Source organism: Melanotaenia boesemani, chromosome 6 (genome assembly GCF_017639745.1).
Source record: "Melanotaenia boesemani isolate fMelBoe1 chromosome 6, fMelBoe1.pri, whole genome shotgun sequence".
Lineage (NCBI taxonomy): Eukaryota > Metazoa > Chordata > Actinopteri > Atheriniformes > Melanotaeniidae > Melanotaenia > Melanotaenia boesemani.
The window spans coordinates 36,979,481-37,000,884 of record NC_055687.1 but is presented as its reverse complement, the minus strand read 5'-3'; the positions used below and the strand labels follow the sequence as shown (position 1 = coordinate 37,000,884).

Here is a 21,404-nt window from a genome sequence, read left to right as displayed (position 1 = left end):
TTTTTTTTATTTATGCAACATCTTCGTCAGCTAATAGGACACAGTAAAGTTATCAAAGGTAACAATATGGTAGGACATGAACGGAGGGTAGTGATATTTGTTTTCTAGTTTTCCTGGAGGAGCATGAAAACTCAGTTATAGGATAAATGAGAATACCTGAGGACTTTAGGAATGGGCATCATTAGGTCTATTGTAGGAGCCCCCCTCAAAAAATCATAAATATATTTATTTGAACATTTGCTTTAATGATTGAGGTGATAGTGTTTGAGCTGTGTTCAGTGATGTTTGGAACTCAGTGAAGTTTGAAATCTGGTTTGTTTACCGGTCGTATATGGATGCCTCTATAGACAGAATACCACAATGTCTTGTGGGTTGATTTTTGGAGTTGACATTAATCTATAAATGTTTAGAGTTGACATTCCACTGAATACCAAGAGCTCTCTCCAATGGTGTATTATCAAATAAAAGGTCTATAGTCTTTGTGTTGGATTCTTGCTCTGAGAGCGATATCCTCTCTAGGATGGCCCTCTCATGTGATACAAATTTGTAGTCGGAGGCCACCCATGGCACAGAGTTCTTGTGCTTTTTTGTCAAGCTCAATGGGGTTTTCAGAGCTTTGAACGTCAGCAGGAGTTTTACGGGGCAGCTCCTTCACAGCAATCTTCTGACACACACCACTTGTGTGTTGCAATTCACAACCTTGTGAAGAGTGTCAAAGAAATTTTACTTATTGTGCTCTATATATATTATTATAATCACACCTATAATAACTTCCTTTACAATTTTCGTTTACACTTTTTACATTGTACATTTTTACTCTTCATGCTTTTATTCACTTTTAAGGTTTATTCTCTTCATGTACATGCTCTGTTAAAAGTTCACTACAAGGGTAAGATGACCTTTTTCTGGTCCTGCCCCAGGCCCTTAGTCAGACTGGTTCTGGTGGAGGCACAACTATGTGAGGTTGTTTTTGACAGCAGCTCTTGGAGTTGTGTGTCCACCCAAGGTCTTCAGGAAGGAGGATTCTTTCTACAGAAATGTATAACTATTGTTTTTCCTCTTGCCTCCCCAGAGTCTCCCTCGACTTCACGCGAGTCGGGATGACCACTCTCATTACTTGCAAGTAATTCTTTATTCAATACTTCTCCTGTAATAAGCTTTTTTATACTTTTACTCATTCCAGACTCTTGGTAATTTTCTACAACAAGAGCATCCAATAATGCTCCTGCTTATATCTGTCTGTACAGCACAAGGTTCTTCATCTCCTCTGAGAATGATTTCCTTTGGTGCCATTGCTTTAGAGTATTTGTAGCCAGTGAGAAGGTCCACTTCACATTCCATTAGCGGATGAATGTGGCATAGCTGTATCCCCTTATACGAAGCCCAGAAACGCAATCACCATTAAGAATTGTGTCTCTGCCACTCATAGTGCTGAAATAAAAATGATGTATTTTTATATTGTAACATGTCTCTGGCCGGTGATATGCTTTAAGAATCTGACTTTATGGTGAATGGAGCTGCTTTGTGGTGTGAAGTCCCCTGGTGGCATAGCTGGTTGCCTTTTTGTGATTTGCACCGCCACCCTGTTCTATTACACATAGATGGACCTTGCATGGTCACAGTGTAGCGGCTCATGTAAGCGGTGCCTTTTCTGATTTTCATCAAACTCTTCAGCTATAGTTCTACCAGAGGCAATGCCGATAATTTCTGCAGTGTCTGATTCGCATTGTATCGACTCGCCGTCTTAAATCAGTGGAGAATGTGTTGAAATCTCGAATGCCACAATACATGTTCATATCTTGTTTATCTTTCCTAAGTTCTTCAGTTAGAGTCCAGAACTCATTTTCTGTCATGTATGACTTGATCTGATCCCTTGCCTTTCGTATGTGGAGTTTCCACTGCTCATATGTGGTTTCGCGCATGTTCAGAACATCCAAGACCTTCAAGTGGGTTGTCATGTGTTCGTCTGGATGTTAGTCATATTTTGATCCTCGGTTTTAGTCCCTTCATGTGGAGATGGTCTCTCAGAATACTCTTCAACTGCTTGGGAATCATTGGCCAGATACTGAATCTTGTGCTGGTGCTAACCTTTCTCCTCTTCCAAGTTTGTTCTACAATCTGACTCATTTTCACTGGAAAATCAGTTGATTTTCTTGTTTAGAAAAGCCCTTTAGCTGTATTAATCAACACTAGTATCAGTGGTGTAGTCTACGTGATACGCAGGTATACGCCGTATACCCACTAGAAAATGTCACAAATTTCCGTATAACCGCTGAAAAATGCGCAAAGATACGTATCAGAGGGGATTTGTCACATAACGTTCACTTTCCTTCCTGCTGTCACTGCTTTACGAAGTGAACAAGTTTGGACCATAGGGGCTTCCGTCAAGCGTGACGAAGCGGACTCGACACTAATGGAAGGAGGGAAATTGTATGACAGGCGCCATACTGTTTGTTAATAAATGTTGAACCAACGCTAGTTAGTGGAGAAGGAGAGAAAAAAAATGAAAAGAAAACAAAGCCAAATAACACTACTTCAGTGTTTCAGCAAGTCGGGTGCGTGCTCTAATAATACTGCCGCTTCCGGGGACACTACAGCTGCAGCAGCTAATGCTAACTCTTTGGAAAAGGAGTCTGAACGTGAGGAGGTTGGAGCCACAACTTCATCTGATAGCGGAGAAGCGGAGCCTACTGACAGCGTCTTACTTGGTAAGTGAAAACCAACCCGTGCATATTATATTAATAGTTATCAGTACCACTATTCTTACAACAAATGATTGACACATTTGAATTCATGTAAAACTAGCTAACTGGCAGGTTTAGCTGAAGTTACGAGGTGCGGCTGCTAATGTAAACCTACGTTCATGTGTGTTGTAGACGAGAACTCAACCTGGCCAGCCCTGTGGAGTGAGAGTCAGGCAAGAGAATTTAAAAACAGACATGCTTGGTTAGAATGGAGAAACGGAAAGTTAGGTAAATATTAAACTAGTTTTTAGGCTATTAAAATGTGTTTTATTTATTTATTTTATTTGATACCATTTAGCTGATGTGTACAGCACTTTGTTGCAGCTGTAGTTGTTTTAAAACGCTTTATAAATAAAGTTGAGTTGAGTTGCAAAGTTAATGTTATATTAAAATGTTAATATCCCATTCAGAGAAATGCTATTGAAACATAAAAGAATTTGTTGACATCATAAAGGTCCATTAATCAAGATATGGTGTAAACCATTAAATGACTCATATGTTTGATGTATTGTGACATTAAGCTATTGAAATAGTGGGATTTTTGTCTCCTTTAGTCAACTTTTCAGGCATTTTTTAAAACCCATGTTTGAAGATAGTGAACAGTTCATTAGTAGATTATGGCCTGTTAAGCAGGTCCTAACATTAATATAGATACGTTTTAATGTGTTAAATTAATTATCAATGTTTTTGTTTGCCTCCAGGTTGTGCCGTTTGCAGTGCAACAAAATCAACAGGCATCCTCACAGAGAAAAGGGTGTCTACGTCTGAGGAGTGGGTGTCCTTTAAAATCCAGTCCTCTTGCACAAGTGACAGACAAACAGCCTTAGCATCCTTTAGGAACAAAATCCGGCGACATGAGACATCTAGGGCACATGAAATAGCCCAGGAGCTTACTGAAAAAGGCAAAAGGAATTTACTTGGAAACATGGTGAGAACTGCATCAGAAACTGTGCTAGCTGAGACTGATGCTGTATTCAGAACAGCATATTATCTCGCTAAGATGAACCGGCCGTTCACTGATCATTATGATCTCATTGAACTTCAGCAAAGAAATGGTATCAACATGGGCACTAGTTTGCACTCAAGGTACAGTTCCACAGCAATTGTGCAACATATAGCAAAGGAGATGCAGAAAAAAATTGTTGACAGTATAGTGTCTTCTTCAAGCAAATTGTCTGTTCTGATTGATGAGGCTACATCTCTCAGCCACAAATCTGCCATGATTGTCTATGTGAAAGCCTCTACAGATGGAGCTACTCCTGAATTTTTGTTTCTTGATTTGGTTGAGCTGGAAAGCCAAAGAGCAGCAGGCATTGAGGAGGCTCTGTTGAACAGTTTGAACACTGCAGGCTTCAGTGAAGAATGGCTTCAAAAGAACTGGGTCTCATTTGTTTCTGATGGTGCCAGTGTGATGCTAGGCAAAAACACTGGTGTGGCAACTAGGCTGACTGAAAGATACCCCAACCTTTTCACATGGCACTGCATGAACCACCGTTTGGAACTGGCTGTATCTGATGCTGTGGATGAAGTTCAGGCAGTCAACCACTTCAAGGTGTTCATGGAGAAGATCCACAATCTCTACAGTCAGTCCAATAAGAATGCAAGGGAACTTCAGGAGGCAGCACAAGAAGTGGGCTCACAAGTCCTGAGTATCGACAGGGTTTTAAGCACACGATGGGTGGCCAGCAGCTTCCGTTCTGTAAAGGCTGTGTGGAGGTCATATGAAGCACTGAACAGACACTTTGAAAATGCTGCAGAAGACAAAACAAGAAACAGCAAAGAGAGACAAACTTACAGAGGCCTGGCACGTCGTATGCAAAGCAAGGAATTTCTGTGTGATCTTGGACCCATGTACGATGTACTGTCTGAACTTTCAAACCTGTCTCAGCAGCTCCAGGCGCAGTCGGTCACGCTGCTGAAAGCAGATAAGTTTCTGAGGCGCACCATTCGAGTCCTGGCATCATTCAAAGACTCTCCAGGAGAGAAATCTGAAGAGGCTTTGCAAGCACAGATTTCTGGGCATTTTGGATCAGTTTCCCTGGAATCAAATGCAAAGCTCACACAAATCAATGGAAAGCAATTCCTCCAAAGTCTGATCACCAACATGGAAAAGCGGCTCTCATTTGAAGATGAAATACTTTGTGATCTTAGCATTCTGGACACCAACACCTGGCCATCAACACCTGGCATCCGACATGGTGAGTTAGAAGTCAAACGACTGTGCAGGCGGTTCAGTCTGTGTGAGGAGCAAGCTGTGAATGGTATGAGAGACTTCCTTGAGCACCCAGACAAAGAGCCTGAAAGACTAAAACCACTCATTCAATGCATGCAGACCTTTCCTTGCAGCACTGCTGAATGTGAAAGGGGTTTCAGTCTGATGAACAATGTATGCACAGACAAGAGATCTACACTATTGTTGTCTAATGTATGTAATTTAATGATGATCAGCATCAATGGGCCTCCCTTAAGTTTGTTTGAGCCAAGGCAGTATGTCACAACTTGGTTGAAAAGCCATCGTTCTGCCACACAGGCAAAGAGGAAATGCGCACAAAAGATGGTTGAGCACAAACTTATTTGGAAGGCTTTGTAATCTTCAGGCTACTTTGCCCACCTACACCTCCCTTCTTAACCCTGCTTTTGGACCAGTAACACCATACTCCCAATAAATATATGGTGATGATGTTAAAAGAATGGCAACAGATTCCAAATAATTAGACTGCTAGTTATTTAGGTTGAGTTAAGGACCAGTGATGTAATTTGTGCAGGACTGTTATAGACTGTTTACATTTTTACTGATGTGATGATACAAAGCTAGTTAAAAATTTGCTGTTACTTTTGTTTTTTTAACAGCAACAGCAATGCTTCGACAGAATGTCTGTTATGTGGGATATCTTAACAGACTGCTCCTTTTACTGAGGTTTACAGCAGTTAAGAATGTTAAAGGGATTTGGGAGGAGTTTGACATCCACAAAAAACATGGAAGTTTCTTCAGAGAGGGTAACTTATGCAGTTTGCAGCATTTTTCTCACAGGCCACTTTATCAAACTGAACGTTAAAGCAAATGTCATGGCAGGAACCTGATGGGTTTGATGCTTTAAACAGAGAAAAAAGTGTTGATGTTGGTTTAATGTTTTATTGGTGTTCGACATGTTGTTTTGACACATTGCAAGACCCCTAGTGCCATCTGAATTAAGCCCCACACTTGATTGGTGTTGCAGACGTGTCCCTTTAGTATCCCAGAATGTACCCATTTTTTATGTACTTAATTGCTGAAACTTTGTATGAGTATTGTTTATTTTATTTAAAGACTGTTTACATTTTTATAATACTACTGTTTGTAGTGATACAAAGTTAGCTGAAAATGAGCTGTTACTTTTGGGTTTTTTAGCCGCAGTGTTTCCACAGAGTGTGTCTGTTACTCTTTATCTAACAGACTTGCCTTTACTGAAGTGGACAGAGGGAGGAATAGTAAAGGGATTTGGGAGGAGAACATGGTTTCTTCAGAGAAGTTTATTTGTGTTTTTTGCACCATCTTTTGCAATTAATTGCTAAAACCTTTTTGTACAAGTGTATTGTTTAATTATTCACTTTCTTTATCTGAAACTTGTCTTGTCACTGGTTGTTAAATGTTTAAATAAAGTCCAACTGCTAATGACCATTACAACGTCTTGTGTTACTTATCTACATTTCGATAATTCATAACCAGTCTTTCAGAATCTTAGTGATTTGTTTACTTTATGCATTAATGACCATGGTGGTTCTTGTGTGGGGCTGTTTTAGAGCAGCTGTTGCTCTGGGAGGGGTGGTGTGGGGCAGATGTTGGTTCAGGATGGGGGTGCATGCGAAGCCGGGTGAGGAAAGATCAGAGTATACCCACTAGAAAAAACTAGACTACACCACTGACTAGTATTAAACACCATGCTACATGCATGTGATACCATGTTGAGTGAGGAGCAGGAGATAATACTCACAGTCCTAGTTCCATTTGTAAAATCATATTTTTGCTTCACCATGCACCGAATCCATGAGGCCGCTGCTTGCGTTGCCATAGTAGATGATTCCAACAGAAGGGAGCACTTGGCGCTGATGATGCTGGATGGAAAGAATGGCTACGCAGCATTAGCAACAGAAGCATGAGAGCTGTAGTGAGAAGGGAGCAGACAGTCGTTGGGTCGGTGAGGGCAAAGCTCTAACTGTGGAGGGCCCCAGCCAGACAATAGTGAAGCTTACTAATATTTCCAGAAGAATATTATTTAATGTTCATTAATTTTTCTCCCTTTCGAACATCTTTGAACCTCATTAGAATTATTCCAGAAAACACCACAAGAGCTACAGAAAAGAAATATACACACATGGACAAAATTGTTGGTACCCTTCAGTTAATGAAAGAAAAACTCACAATGGTCACAGAAATAACTTGAATCTGACAAAAGTATTAATAAATAAAATTCTAGAAAATTTAACCAGTGAAAGCCAGACATTGCTTTTCAACCATGCGTCAACAGAATTATTAAAAAAAATAAACTCATGAAACAGGCCTGCACAAAAATGATGGTACCCTTAGAAAAGACTGAAAACAATGTGACCATGGGACGTGTCCACTAATTAGACAAGATGTGTCCACTAATTAGCATCACAAGTGTCTACAATCTTGTAACCAGTCAGTGGGCCTATATATAGGCTACAGGTAGTCACTGTGCTGTTTGGTGACATGGTGTGTACCACACTCAACATGAACCAGAGGAAGCAAAGGAAAGAGTTGTCTCAGGAGGTTAGAAAGAAAGTTATAGACCAGCATGTTAAAGGTAAAGGCTATAAGACCATCTCCAAGCAGCTTGATGTTCCTGTGGCTACAGCTGCACATGTTATTCAGAAATGTAAGCTCCATGGAACTGTAGCCAACCTCCCTGTACGTGGCCGCAGGAGGAAAACTGATGACAAATCAAAGAGACGAACAATAACAAAAGAGCCCAGAAAAACGTCTAAAGAGATTAAAGGTGAACTTCAAGCTCAAGAAACATCAGTGTCAGATCGCACCATTCGTCATTATTTGAGCCAAAGTGGACTTAATGGGAGACGACCAAGGAGGAACCATTGTTAAAAACAAACCATAAAAAAAGACAAACTACATGTTGACAAGCTACAAAGCTTCTGGGAGAATGTCCCATGGACAGATGAGACAAAAATGGAACTTTTTGCCAAGGCACATCAGCTCTATGTTTCCAGATGCAAAAATGAAGCATATGAAGAAAAGAACACCGTCCCTACTGTGGAACATGGAGGAGGCTCTGTTATGTTCTGGGCTGCTTTGCTGCATCTGGTACAGGGTGTCTTGAATCTGTGCAGGTACAATGAAATCTCAAGACTATCAAGGGATTCTAGAGAGAAATGTGCTGGCCAGTGTCAGAAAGCTTGGTCTCAGTCGCAGGTCATGGGTCTTGCAACAGGACAAAGACCCAAAACACAGTTAAAATCACCAAGAATGGCTAAGAGGAAAACATGGACTATTCTAAAGTGGCTTCTATGAGCCCTGAACTAAATCCTATTGAGCACCTTTGGAAGGAGCTGAAACATGCCATCTTGAAAAGGCTCCCTTCAAACCTGAGACAACTGGAGCAGTTTGCTTATGAGGAGTGGACCAAAATACCTGCTGAGAGGTGCAGACGTCTCATTAACAGTTACAGGAATCGTTGGATTGCAGTGGTTTCCTCAAAAGGTTGTTCAGCAAAATATTAAGTAAAGGGTACCATCATTTTTGTCCAGGCCTGTTTCATGAGTTTATTTTTTTAAATAATTCTGTTGAAGCATGGTTGAAAAGCAATGTCTGACTTTCATTGGTTAAATTTCCTAGAATTTTTATTTATTAATACTTTTGTCAGATTCAAGTTATTTCTGTGACCGTTCTGAGTTTTTTTTTCATTAACCGAAGGGTACCAACAATTTTGTCCATGTGTAACATATAAGCTCTTTTAGGCATGACTGAAATCTTTGCAAATAAACATGTTATCACCTACACTAACTAACATAACATTCGACAGAGGAAAATATAAGGTTGTTCTACAAAGATTAAAAGATTTAAATTCTATTAGAGCAACTGAAATTCGTGAGAGTAATTTTTTACAATCTGGACCCATGTAAACAAGACGCTATGCAGGATAGTCTGGACAAGATGTATGAGTGGAAAAATGAGACTGTGTTACTGTATACAGCAGTACGTGAGAAAACAGCAACTGTGGCTGCACCTAGGCAGCTTTTAATTCATTTCTTAATTCCTGTATTTATATTGTTAATTATCAATTGTGTATGTTAAAGGAAAACAAAAGTTAAATGTCTTTGTTTTGCTGTATAAACCTTTTACTTAGGTTAATGTGTCAAATCAAGGAGTAAATTAATTACGATGTCTATTTTTACTGATTTTTGGCAGTGGGTTGCCAACGTAGAGAAGGCCTGGCAAGGCAGTTGAAGGATCTGTTGCACAGAACCGTCTTTAATGTTTTGACCTTATCTTGCTCTCTTTTTTTCAACAGATATGAATGTGGTCTTGTAAAGACTGTGGGACAACTGAATCAACAAGAGTCCATCTACTAAAACACTACAGGTTAGCTGATGGCAATTTTGCCAGTAGACACCCCGACCCATGTCTTGGAACCAACTTGGAATGCTCTTCATAGTCCTTTAAGCAGGTCCCATACTAATCAAAGTTTTGAAAAATTTGTTACTTCAGCTACATTTAACTGTCAGTTGTATACAAGCACCTACATAGCATCAGCAGAAGAGTATTTTTGTCACATTAAAAATCATCTCAAGAGCCATGAAACTGTTAATTGTGTGTTTAAGGCAAGCAGAACCTGTGGCAGTGAAATGCGAAGCCTATGTGGAAGTGCAAAAAGTTGCAGTTCCCCCCTCATCCACTAGGGGCTCCAAAACAGAGCAAATCCCCATAGACTCCCATGTTAAAAAGATCAACTTCACAGCAGAAATAAACATGTTTAAAGACTGGTACAAAAATCAATTTTAGGATTAATAGATCAAGTTTACCTTCATGACAACTGTGAGGGGGGTGATCTTTTTCTAACTCATCGGTTTCAATGTTATTTAATCTTGAAATTAGGCATCATTAAGATTGACAGGTATCCAATATCCACAGCAAGAAGGGAAAATGCAGCACAACATGGTTTTTAGCTGGCTGACAGTGCGCCTTAGCTTTAACCTGCCTACCTCCATTAGCTGGTTAGCTCACGTTAGATCGGAGTTGGCTTGGTTAGCTCTTAGCTACAGTCAGCTCGGAGTTTAATAGACGTCAATCATCAACCCTCACGCTCACAGCCCCCCTCTCAGCTCCGCCATTTTGTCCATTTGTGTTTGTGTTTTCCGGGAGCAACGGCAGGCATGACGCTGTCAAGATGGCGATGGTAGGAACCGCCCAACGAGCTTCACTTTTGCTCTTCAGAAACTTACAGGTGATGTCATGGAGGCACCGCCCATCTTTTATATACAGTCTATGGTATCATGGCCGCTCTTTCCAGACAAATGCAGTATGTGAGGTTGGCAGAGTTTTCATCAAGGTGTCTTGACATTACTTGTGGTGTACCGCAGGGGTCAGTATTAGGCCCTAAACTATTTATCCTGTATATCAAGGATGTATTCAACGTATCTGAATTGTTTAAATGCAAAAATAATATTTGCAGATGACACTAATATATTTTACTCTGACGATAACTAATAACCTTATAAACACCGTAAATATTGAACTTGGTAAACTTAAAAAAATGGATGGATATTAATAAATTATCATTAAATTTAAATAAAACTAAGGTTATGATTTTTGGGAATTATAAAACGGATCCGGACCGACAGGTAGTTATTGACGGCATACAAATAGATAAAGTATCTAAAAAACAAATTTTTAGGAGTAATAATGGATAGTAAATTATCATGGAAATCACACATTAGACACATTAAAACAAAAGTTTCCAAAAGCCTTTCGATATTAAGCAAGGTTAAGCAGTTACTAGATTATAAAGCACTCCGCATCTTGTATTCTTCTCTAGTACTCCCATATTTAACTTACTGCGCTGAAATATGGGGAAATAATTACCAAAACACAATACAGCCACTCTTTATATTACAAAAAAGGGCAATACGCATCATACATAAGGTTGGGTACTTAGAACACACAAAACCACTTTTTTTGCAGTCCAGAGTTTTAACAATCCATGATCTCATTAAATTTTGCACTGCACAAATCCTGTTTAAAGCATACAACAACTTACTACCGGGAAACATTCAGAAACTATTTATTTTTAGAGACAATTGTTACAGTTGGAGAGGTTCTGGGAACTTTAAATTACCAATGGTGAGAACCACCAGGAAAAGTTTTTGTGTGTCTGTATGTGGAATTAAACTGTGGAACGCACTGGGGATTGAATAAAAGCAGAGTCCAAACATCCAGCGGTTTAAAGCACTTTATGAACACAGGGTGTGGTCACAGTACAGAGAGGGTGAGGTTTAAAGGGGAATATCGTGTTTTTTATTATTTATTTTTTTTTGTCTTGTCTTTTCTTTTAGTATTAATAAATTATATTAAATTACATCTACTAGTAATTAAATCTATACTAACGATAAACATATTATATTATATATCATTATGCTTCTAAATCAATATTGTGGGCTGTTTCTATAAATGATGGAGATGGGGTGGAATTAAATAAGTTTATCTTCCTTCCACTCCTTTTCGAGCTTATTGCATTGATTTGGTTTATGATCTACAAATATTCAAGTACGTGAATCTATGGATTGTATTACATTATTATTTTATTTTGTATTATTACTTTGTTTCCTTTCCTTCTGATTATATACATATATATGTATATATATATATATATTGTTTTTGTGTTTTTTTGTCTTGTTACGTTGCACACTATTGTACACTATGTATTGTCACAGGCTGGAAATAAAAAAAAAAAAAAAAAAATGTTTATGGTACTATCAAGTCCCACTGAAATAGAAAACACACACCATATTCTCTAGGTTAAATCCTTCCTCTTCACATGTAAATCATTAATTTATGGTCTTTATAAAGTAGAACCGCATGCTTTGGTCTGAATTCCTGGTTATTCTAGCTCCACACACCCTTGTTAACCCTGTTCTGAGGCGCATCTTTAGAGCGACTCGTTTTGGTCTCTTTAAATGTGAGTGAGGTATTTCATGTCCTGCCTCCCTCCAGGTCGCAGACAGTTCCACTCCACCCCATTCCGCCATATTTGTAGTTTGATAGCAGCGATACGATTATCTACCAGCAGAGAAACGTTTTATTGGCAAGTTTATTAGAGATGTCAACAACGGAAAACGTGTCCGTCCAGCCTTGCATGTTCAAGTCCTCCTCTCTCCCTTTCTGTTCGTCCCTCACTGATAAGTTCCCCAAACACTTCCGTGTTTTTTTCATCATCCCATGTCGTCTCTACCAGCTGTTGTCCCCCCACCCCCAACACTACTTTTTCCACACTACCACAATATGAATAAGATAAACACGGTCTTGACACTGTTAAGGAGTTACTAATTTTAGCGTTATTTGGAGCTTACCGCTTTGCTGTGTCCGTCGTTTCCATAGAGAGAAGGAACCGATTCATTCTTTCTACAAATTCAGCTTAATATTGGCGGAGGTTGCTGAAGCACTCGTCCTTGAAGTGCTTCACGCAAACATAAAGGACTTCCCCCACTGCTGTCGATACATTTCTCTAAAAGAAATTAAATCCAACCAGGCACTTCGAAGAGGCTCTGATGCCGGGGGGGCGATGTAAGGAATTGTGTGAGTTGATAAACCCAACAACCGCACATTTTGACTTGTCTACTGGTAAGTTCGACATAACTAAACGTGGACTACAGAATCGCTTTGAGAAAAAAATAATAAATAAAAAAAAGTAGCGGATTCACAAAATTTGATACCCGGAAGTCCATGAACTTATTTAGCAGACCCACAGAAAATACTGTGATGTAATAGATAAGAAAACGTAGTAGAAAACAGAGAAAACTAAACAGACTATAAAGTATGACTCAAAAAGAATATAAAGTTATATACACAGCATCAGGAGAGAATGTATTTAAATTTTCTGCATTGATAAACACTAATAGTGCACAAAAACATGTATTTAAGGGCTAAAAACGTGGATTTCATGATATATCCCCTTTAAAGTTGGTATTATAAACACTAGTGAAGCAGAAAATTCAGCAGATGGTGACATTGATAATTTAGCCTATAGTGTCCTCCAGTGTTGTTTTCGTCAACGATGACGTTGACGAATTTGTTTCGTTGACAAACCGTTTTTTCATGACGATAACGAGACGGTGGCGAGCTAAAATGTCTCTCTGATGACGAAAACATGACGAGACGTTTATGAGATTTCGTTGACAAGACGAAAATGTTCAAGGGCTGATTGTCAGACATTAAAAACAAAATTTCTGCCTGTTGTGAGCGCAATCTGTCAGTCAGCAATGCTGCTGCACCTTGGCCACGCCCTCCACCAGACGTTCAGTGCACACAGACAAGTAGTTTATTCATTCATATGTTAACCTTTCCCGTTTTCCTCTTCTGACCGTGGTCGGAAGACACAGGGAAGATCCGTCATCTCCGGGGCCAAAGTAGCATTCTCTTCGGGGTGAACTCCCCACGCTCCTCTCTACACATGTTAACGGGGTGAAACACAAGGAAAGGAAGGCAGCTGTTGCGCTGAGAAACGGCTTTATTACAAGACCTCATTCATACTTTTTACACCACTTCTCTTCACTCCCGATGCACGTTTCCCTCCGCGTGCACGTTTACTCACACTCACACACGCACTGAGCTGGCTGAACCACACACACAGCAGTTAGAAACATCCCATAACACATAGATGACTCATGGCGGCAGCATCAACGAAGGGGTTTGGTGGAAGCAATGAAACGATATATGGACATATTTTAACTATAAGCCATCATCATTTCACTGTCAGACCAGGTCACGTTGAGCGTGTGTTCCTCATCCATTGCTCATATTTTGGACATGTGTATGTTCAGGGTGGAGTTTTGCACTTCAGAAAATTCTCCAAAATAAAGCCACAGTTACCAAAGTCAGGATGCTGTTGCTCTTTGCTTTTTAGGAGTAATTGATTACGGTATTTGCTGTTGTTCGGAAACCTTATGAGTCTAAAAACATTCCTTTTAATTTAGTAATTATTAATGAAAATAACCAAACAACAAGCTCACAATGTGTTGCTATATGTTGAACTTATAGATCAGCTATTTTCTCGTGTGACGTGTTTGTATGATGAATTGGGCATCAGTTCATGAAAAAATGTGAAATATAGAAATAAAAGGTTTCTGCCCAGCAGCAGTTAAGTAACATGGCAGCATTTCATCCCTGTTGATGGGAAAGTCTGGAATAAAGCTATCAGTCTGGTAAAGGATCTGGTTATTATGTAAAAGCATTAAGGTTAACTTGTTTTATGAATTACTTCTTATAACCTGTCAACCTTGATTCCACTTTTTAATATGTATTATTTACCTAAATTAATTTGTTAAAAACTAATACTTTTTTTATTTGACTAAAACGAGACTAAAACCTGTTTGAGTTTTCGTCGACTAAAACCATCAAACTTAGACATGACTAAAACGTGACTAAAACTAATAAACATTTTCATCATGGCGACTAAAACTAGACTAAAACTGAGATGCTGCCACAAACAACACTGGTGTCCACATACGCCAAAACTACGTTGAAACGATGATGATGTTCAGGTGACTGATCAGGTTTGTAGTATTGAAGCTCGTGCTACTTTTCCCTCCTTGTGGAACTCGTTTGGAACAGTTATTACAAATGACCAGCGAACTGAAGAATTCCCACACTACCGATGTTCTCTATTGTCAAACGTAAGCATGCTGTGCTGCATGCTGGTGGTGCTGCATTCACGGGGGGATGGAAATTCCCCATTCCACGTTTGCTATTCGTGCTTCCAGCCATGTCAAGTTCAAGCTTCTATTGTAACATGTCGAAAAATACACTGATGTCTATAGTTTGTAAAGATGTCACAATACCTCTTAGTATTTGTGCAGTGCTCTGTTTTACACTAATATTCTCTCTGTTTCATAGTAAGAGGTGAATGAGACGGTGCACACGATGTCTACTCCAGCAAAGCTTTGAATTCTCCTTGGAGAAGATAACTGTGTGAAGCTTACTTTGCCTTCTGGAATACCAGACTCTGTGGACAGTCTTAAATTTGAGATTCAAAAACAATGTGGAATTGAAGGAGAGTTCAGACTGCAGTACATGGACAATGACTTTGACCAGTTTATGAACCTGACTTCAACAGCAGATATCCAAGACAAAGGAACAGAAAAGTAATTATACCAAGTAAGCAGCCAACACAGGCACCCGGCCATACTTCATATACACCTTGTCATGAGGTGGATGATTCCTCTGCAGACACTGATGTACTTTCATCCTCTGAGTCAACCACCTCAACTTCAACCACATCTGCAACTGCATCACTACGATGTCAAGGCTGGCCACCCAGCTTCTTCCTCCATTCTCCTATGGAGTAGAGATGCAGCTGTCGAAGGTGAACCAGGAATTCCTTGCTGAAGGCAAACAGCTGAACCCAAGTTGCAAAGTCAGGTCAGACATTTTGCAGGCCTTGTTTTCTGAAATAATGAAGTACACAACAGGATATCCTACCTCTGCACAATTGGATGATGTTGCAGAAGCTTTGATCATTAAACATCCATGCTTAATGGAACAGGGCTGTTACTGGATACTACGGTTGAAAAATCAGTTTAAAATACAAAATGAGCAACTACTGACTAAGCTTAGGAGTTTGGGATGCCAAGAAATGAGCATTAACTCTATGAAAAACAGAAAGCCTGGTAACTCCTCAAGTCCGAACTAAGTGAAGAAACCCAGCAGAGCTGAAGTCAGTTTCTGCCCCCTTTACCCAGCTGGAGAAGACAGAGAGTCTTGAGAAGGAGCGAGGAGAACTGCTATTTGAGGTCAAGAAAAGGAACAACCTCCACATAATAAAAGAGAAAATGGAGAAAACCTTTGCTCATCGGCGGTAGTGAGGTGTTTCATCACAGAATTCAAAGGTAGATAGCTAGCTCTTTTTATGGAACATGAGGCAAGTCTTGAATTTGCAGGTCATAAGTAAGTTGTCTTCATGTGTGTTAACCTTCTTCTGTACTTGGTAAGTGCAGAGTTCACACTGACTACCACCATCCAGCTCTGGACCACTACTCTGACAAGTTGGCTAAAGTGCTTCACAACAAAGGAGGAGCAGCAGGATGCAAAATAAAAAAAACATTATGGCTCTCATTGACCAGGTTTGTGTATAATTACTTGTATACTAATGTTTAGCTCAGTTGTTGTTAATACTATGCATAGTATTGCCCTTGTTGCTAACTGCAGGTGCAGCTGTAGCTAACTGTGATTTTAAGAATGTGTGAGGGACCTCTGCATGAAGACTGGTTGATCTACTGATATCTGTGTCAGGGATCACTTTATGGATTTATACATAAAAAAGAAAGTAACCTAATTTACTTTAACTTATTTAAGCCACTATTGTAAAATATACTTAAACTGATTGTGTAAATTGTATAAAAACTGGTTTATTAACATCTACTTGAAGTTATGTGGAACCACTTGAAACAGCATTTTTAAGTAAATCCAAAATATCTTTTGTTTGAGTGTTGGATGAGAAAATGAAGTGAGGGGCGGCTTCTTAACCATTTCTTAGAGAAGAGAGGTGAGCAGCACCTGAGCTTAAACAGTTTGAGCTGATATCAGCAGCAGTTGTCCAGGCAACATCTTAGGATTCCTTTGGGGACAACACAGATTGATTACTGTCAGAAATTCATAAAAAAAAAACAGTTCCACTTTATATTGATATTTTAGTCCTTTCCCACTGATCAATCATGACATATTTGGCATCAATTGATTCACTGTCATTTTTAGGATTATGAATTCCACTTTATTTAAAAAACTGAATGCACCAGACCCCAAAGTCTGTAATGTTGATAACAAATTATTTACCAACATTCTTTTTAAATTAATAAAATAAAACGAGAGAAACCCGGAAAAGGGGCTGTCTTATAATTATTACTTAATTACTTAGAGCATTAAAAATGAAGGAGTGACATGAATCATAAAGCTGTGCAGCCTGCATGTTATGAGTATGATGAGTTCACAGTAAGGCAGGAGCTACGGAACAAAACATGGCGTGTTTGCTGGTGTGGCCTAACAACAGGATTATTGCATAACAATCATATACTGAACCTTTCAGCACCACTTTAACATGGTAACATCAGCATTGGCAAAGATGAACATCATGAACCACATGGTCCTCAGGTTCAGACCCAGAAGCAGCAGCAAGTCCATCATCACGTCCAGATGAGGCTGAATTCTTCAGTTTACAATCATCTGCAGCTGGTTCAAACAAAATGATCTCAATAACACTGACATTAAGTTTTACTCTATTGTATGTTCTGCAATAAGCAGGTTCAGATAATCTTGTATCTATATAGCTTGTATGGGGTCTGTCCTCCTTGCGGCACAGCTTGTCACATACCCCACGAGAAGCCAGAAGTTTGTTCTCGTTCTCAAGGCTGCAAGAACAAGAAAAAAATCTCTATTGATCTGGTCAGTTCATACTCCACGAGAAGCGTTGGTGCAGGGGTTACTGCAGGGGGGGACGTCTGTGTGTTTATGTGCAATGAACTGACCCGGTGATTTCATGTTTAATGAGAAACTTTGTCCACAGTAGGGCTGAGCATGCAGCAGTGTCTGTGTCTTTATTTTCCACGTCTTGTATTCATTTTCGTACTTTCTCACCACGTCAATCAGCTGTTAATTAAAGTTATACATTCAGCGTTGCATCTTTGGAAATGAGGAAGTAACAACTTTCCGCTTCCAGCTTTTCCGTGTTAACTATGCCCACCTTAACAAAAACCAGAAAAACGTTCTCGCTTCTCGCAGAATATATAAAAGCCTTAATATACCGAAGATTTAAATGAAGAGATGAAAAGTGAAGGTTGCTCTTAAGGTAGTGAGGAGTTTGAGGAGAGGAAAGAAGAGGAACAGGAAGACTGTGAGAGGCTGAGCAATGCAGAAGAGTGTCTGCCAGATGAACTAGGACTATGGCCAGAGACTATTGCCAATTAGAGGTTAAGCCAAGACTGTATTTATTAACCATGGGAAAAGTATGCATGGCAACTATCAAGTCCATATAGGGGCCCATGATGTGTGATGATGTGTACACTGGGCCCAGAATTTTGTGCTCTACCCCTGCAGAGCATGTCTCTTTAATTTAATACTTAACAAACCCTCACAAGACCAGGAACAACTTGGCCCTAGACGGAAGCTTATTATTAATAATGACAATTAAGATGGTGGGCCACAAGCCCTGCTTCAAGTGGGAGCCCACCACAGAAATCATCAGGGCCTCCTAAAAGGCCACAAGCCAGTCCAACGAGGCATGCAGATCAAAGTTGTCACAGGCAAACTATGGACCATTATCCTAAAAACTTAAAGTGAATATGCACAGATGGAACCTTATCCCATTTCAAAGCTTGAGTTCATATGTACGTATGGTGAAAATTAATTTTCTCCGTTGACTAGTATACATTTTTCGGAATTTACCCACAGAGCTAAACGACAGCCGATTTAGAAAATGGAATTAATGGATTTCTCAGTTTACATGGCAGGGAAACAAACCATCGATTTGATTTACCTTAATTTCCAGACTATAAGCCGCTACTTTTTTCAAACACTTTGAACCCTGCAGCTTAAACAATGATGTGGCTAATTTATGGATGTATGGTGATGGCTAACGCTGGCCATCACTGAAGCCTTTAACACAAAAGCAGCATCTAGCAACCAAACATCCAAGTCTCATGAAAAAACCGATGGCATATTTAAGAAACAAACAAAAAAAGACTAAATGAGCTATTGATGCAGCAACTAAAAAAAAAAACCATTCAGACACTGAATTGGGACACATCTAGGGACTGCATGTTTCAAAGCCAGCGGCCAGCAAAAAAAAACCAAACAACAACAACAAAAAACCAAAACCTTAATGCTCGATTAATATATATATATATGTATGTATATATGGACGAGAGGTGAGAACAAGGCTCTGTTGGAATGTTACTACTCCAGTAACCCTAGTCAGAGGGGTTACATGCAGAGAATGTGGGAAATGTGGAATCTTCAAAACCCACAATCAACACTCTCTGCCAAAAAACTAGTAGCTCAACGTTCCAAGATCCACAGACGGCAACTGCTCTCACAGCTTGAGATTGACGAGGTACAACACAAATGCTACGGCTAGAGGGAGCCAGGACGCCAGGTCAGGGGGGGAGTTGACAACAACTCCCCATCCAGAGATTGGGTACAAATTCCCAATAAGCACAATCATGCTGAGCGAGGCAGCGACTGACCTAAGAGATAAGATCATGGCAAAAATGAACATCAGGCAACCCCGACGCTAATTACAGAGGCTGAGTGGGGCACCTTGAGAAAGTCTTCTGGAAGATGTGAATGTAGCTTTGAGTACGATTCCTACAATGACCATCACTGAAACCAATGAGCTGATCTACACCTCAGCAGCAGTGATCCTTGAGGTGTTTGGCTATCAACCAAAGAGCTCCCATAAAAAAGATACATATCCAAAGGAAGCATATGGGAGAAGGAGGCATCGCACAACAGCGGTGCACAGTGGCTGATGGATCTAAGACCACAGCAACCTCCCTGAACAAGAACAAGTAACCATCACAGTGGCAGACATTCAACAAAGAGTCTCAGGTATGAAAAACTGGACAGCACCAGGGCCTGACATGGTTCACACCTACTGGTTGAAGAAGCTAACTGCACTCCATGAGCACCTGGCAGCACAAATGACACAGCTGCTAAAGGATGGGACCCACCCTGAATGGCCAACTGAAGGCTGGACAGTCCTGATCCAGAAGGATCCCCTGAAGGGAACAGTTCCATCCAACTATCGGCCAAAAACCTGTCTCGCCACCACATGGAAGCTCATGTCAGGCATCATAGCAGCTAAGATAAGTGGGCACATGGATCAATACATGAGCACAACACAGAAGGGCATTGGTAAAAATACCAGAGGAGCGAAAGCTCCTGACCATTCAAGGTAGGGTTTCACCCCAAATCCAGCACCCTCAGACTGTACACTAATCGCAAGGAAGGAGGCAGAGGACTAATGAGTGTCCAAACCATTATCCAGGATGAAACACCCAACATCCTTGAATACATCAGGAAGACCCCAGGTGTAGACTGTGCAAAGAGGCCCCTGAGACAATCCAGCACATAACTGCAGGGTGTAAGATGCTGGCAGGGAAAACTTACAAGGAGCGTCATAACCAAGTGGCTGGTATAGTGTACAGGAACATGTGCGGAGTACAGACTGGAAGCCCCGAGGTCAAGGTGGGAAACACCTCCAAAGGTGGTAGAGAATAACCGAGCTAAGATCCTGTGGGACTTCCAGATCCAAGGCAAGGCAAGGCAAGGCAGTTTATTTGTATAGCACATTTCATGTACAGGACAATTCAAAGTGCTTTATATAAAACAAAGACATTACAGATATTTAGAACAGTAAAAGGCATCAACACATAATCAACACATAATCAAAATAAAATAATAAATTAAATTAAAATGATTAAAAGCAAGATAAGTTAAAAAAAAAAAAGTTACCGCGCAGATTTCATGCATAGGCGCATGAGAAAAGAAATGTTTTTAACCTGGATTTAAAAATGTCTACATTTGGTGAAAGTTTAATCTCCACTGGCAGTTTGCTCCACTTGTTTGCAGCATAACAGCTAAATGCTGCTTCTCCATGTTTAGTCTGGACTCTGGTCTGGACTAGTTGACCAGAGTCTTTGGATCTAATAGCTCTGCTAGGTTTATATTCTCTGAACATATCACAGATGTATTCTGGGCCTAAACCATTCTGGGATTTGTAAACAAGCAGAAGGGTTTTAAAATCTATTCTGTGACTGACAGGAAGCCAGTGTAAAGATTTTAAAACTGGTGTGATGTTTTCAGATCTCTTAGTCCTGGTTAAAACTCTAGCAGCAGCGTTCTGGATGAGCTGCAGATGTTTAATGCTCTTTTTAGGAAGTCCTGTTAAAAGACCATTACAGTAATCCAGCCTACTGGAGATGAATGCATGGATGAGTTTCTCTTGGTCTTTCTGGGAGACTAAACTTTTAATTCTGTTGATGTTTTTGAGCTGGTAAAAAGCTTCTTAGTAACAGCTTTGATGTGGCTGCTGAAAGTCAGATCTGCATCTATCAACACTCCCAGGTTACGAACTTGGTTGGTGATTTTAAGAGCCCAAATCTCCAGGTATTTATCAATGCTGACCCTCTTCTCTTTGCTACCAAACAGAATAATCTCAGTTTTATCTTCATTTAATTGTAGGAAATTCTCTTTCATCCAGGTGTTTATTTGCTCCAGACACTGACACATTAAGTCTATTGGACTGCAGTCATCTGGTGACAAAGACACAAAGTTTTGTATCATCTGCATAACTTTGATAATTAATGCTATAGTTCTGTAATATTTGACCCAATAGTAGCATATACCAGTTGAACTTAAGAAGTCCAAGGACTGACCCC

At 39.9% G+C, this 21,404-nt stretch overlaps 1 protein-coding gene across 1 annotated transcript; it reads left to right on the top strand.

Moving 5' to 3' along the window:
- Positions 1–2,696: 2,696 nt before the first annotated feature.
- On the top strand, positions 2,697–15,833 carry LOC121642118 (E3 SUMO-protein ligase KIAA1586-like). The gene is made up of 5 exons (XM_041988612.1): positions 2,697–2,708; positions 2,877–2,972; positions 3,446–4,942; positions 15,228–15,337; positions 15,714–15,833. Exons 3-5 carry the CDS (start codon positions 3,670–3,672, stop codon positions 15,831–15,833), a joined length of 1,503 nt encoding a protein of 500 aa, XP_041844546.1. The 5' UTR covers positions 2,697–2,708; positions 2,877–2,972; positions 3,446–3,669.
- The last annotated feature ends 5,571 nt before the right edge of the window (positions 15,834–21,404 follow it).

Coding starts and splice junctions, on each gene's coding strand:
- LOC121642118 (XM_041988612.1), top strand. CDS start 3,670: ATGGTGAGAACTGCATCAGAAACTGTGCTAGCTGAGACTGATGCTGTA. Junction 4,943..15,227: donor AACACCTGGCATCCGACATG/GTGAGTTAGAAG, acceptor TCATCCTCTGAG/TCAACCACCTCAACTTCAAC. Junction 15,338..15,713: donor TAGAGATGCAGCTGTCGAAG/GTGAACCAGGAA, acceptor CCCTTTACCCAG/CTGGAGAAGACAGAGAGTCT.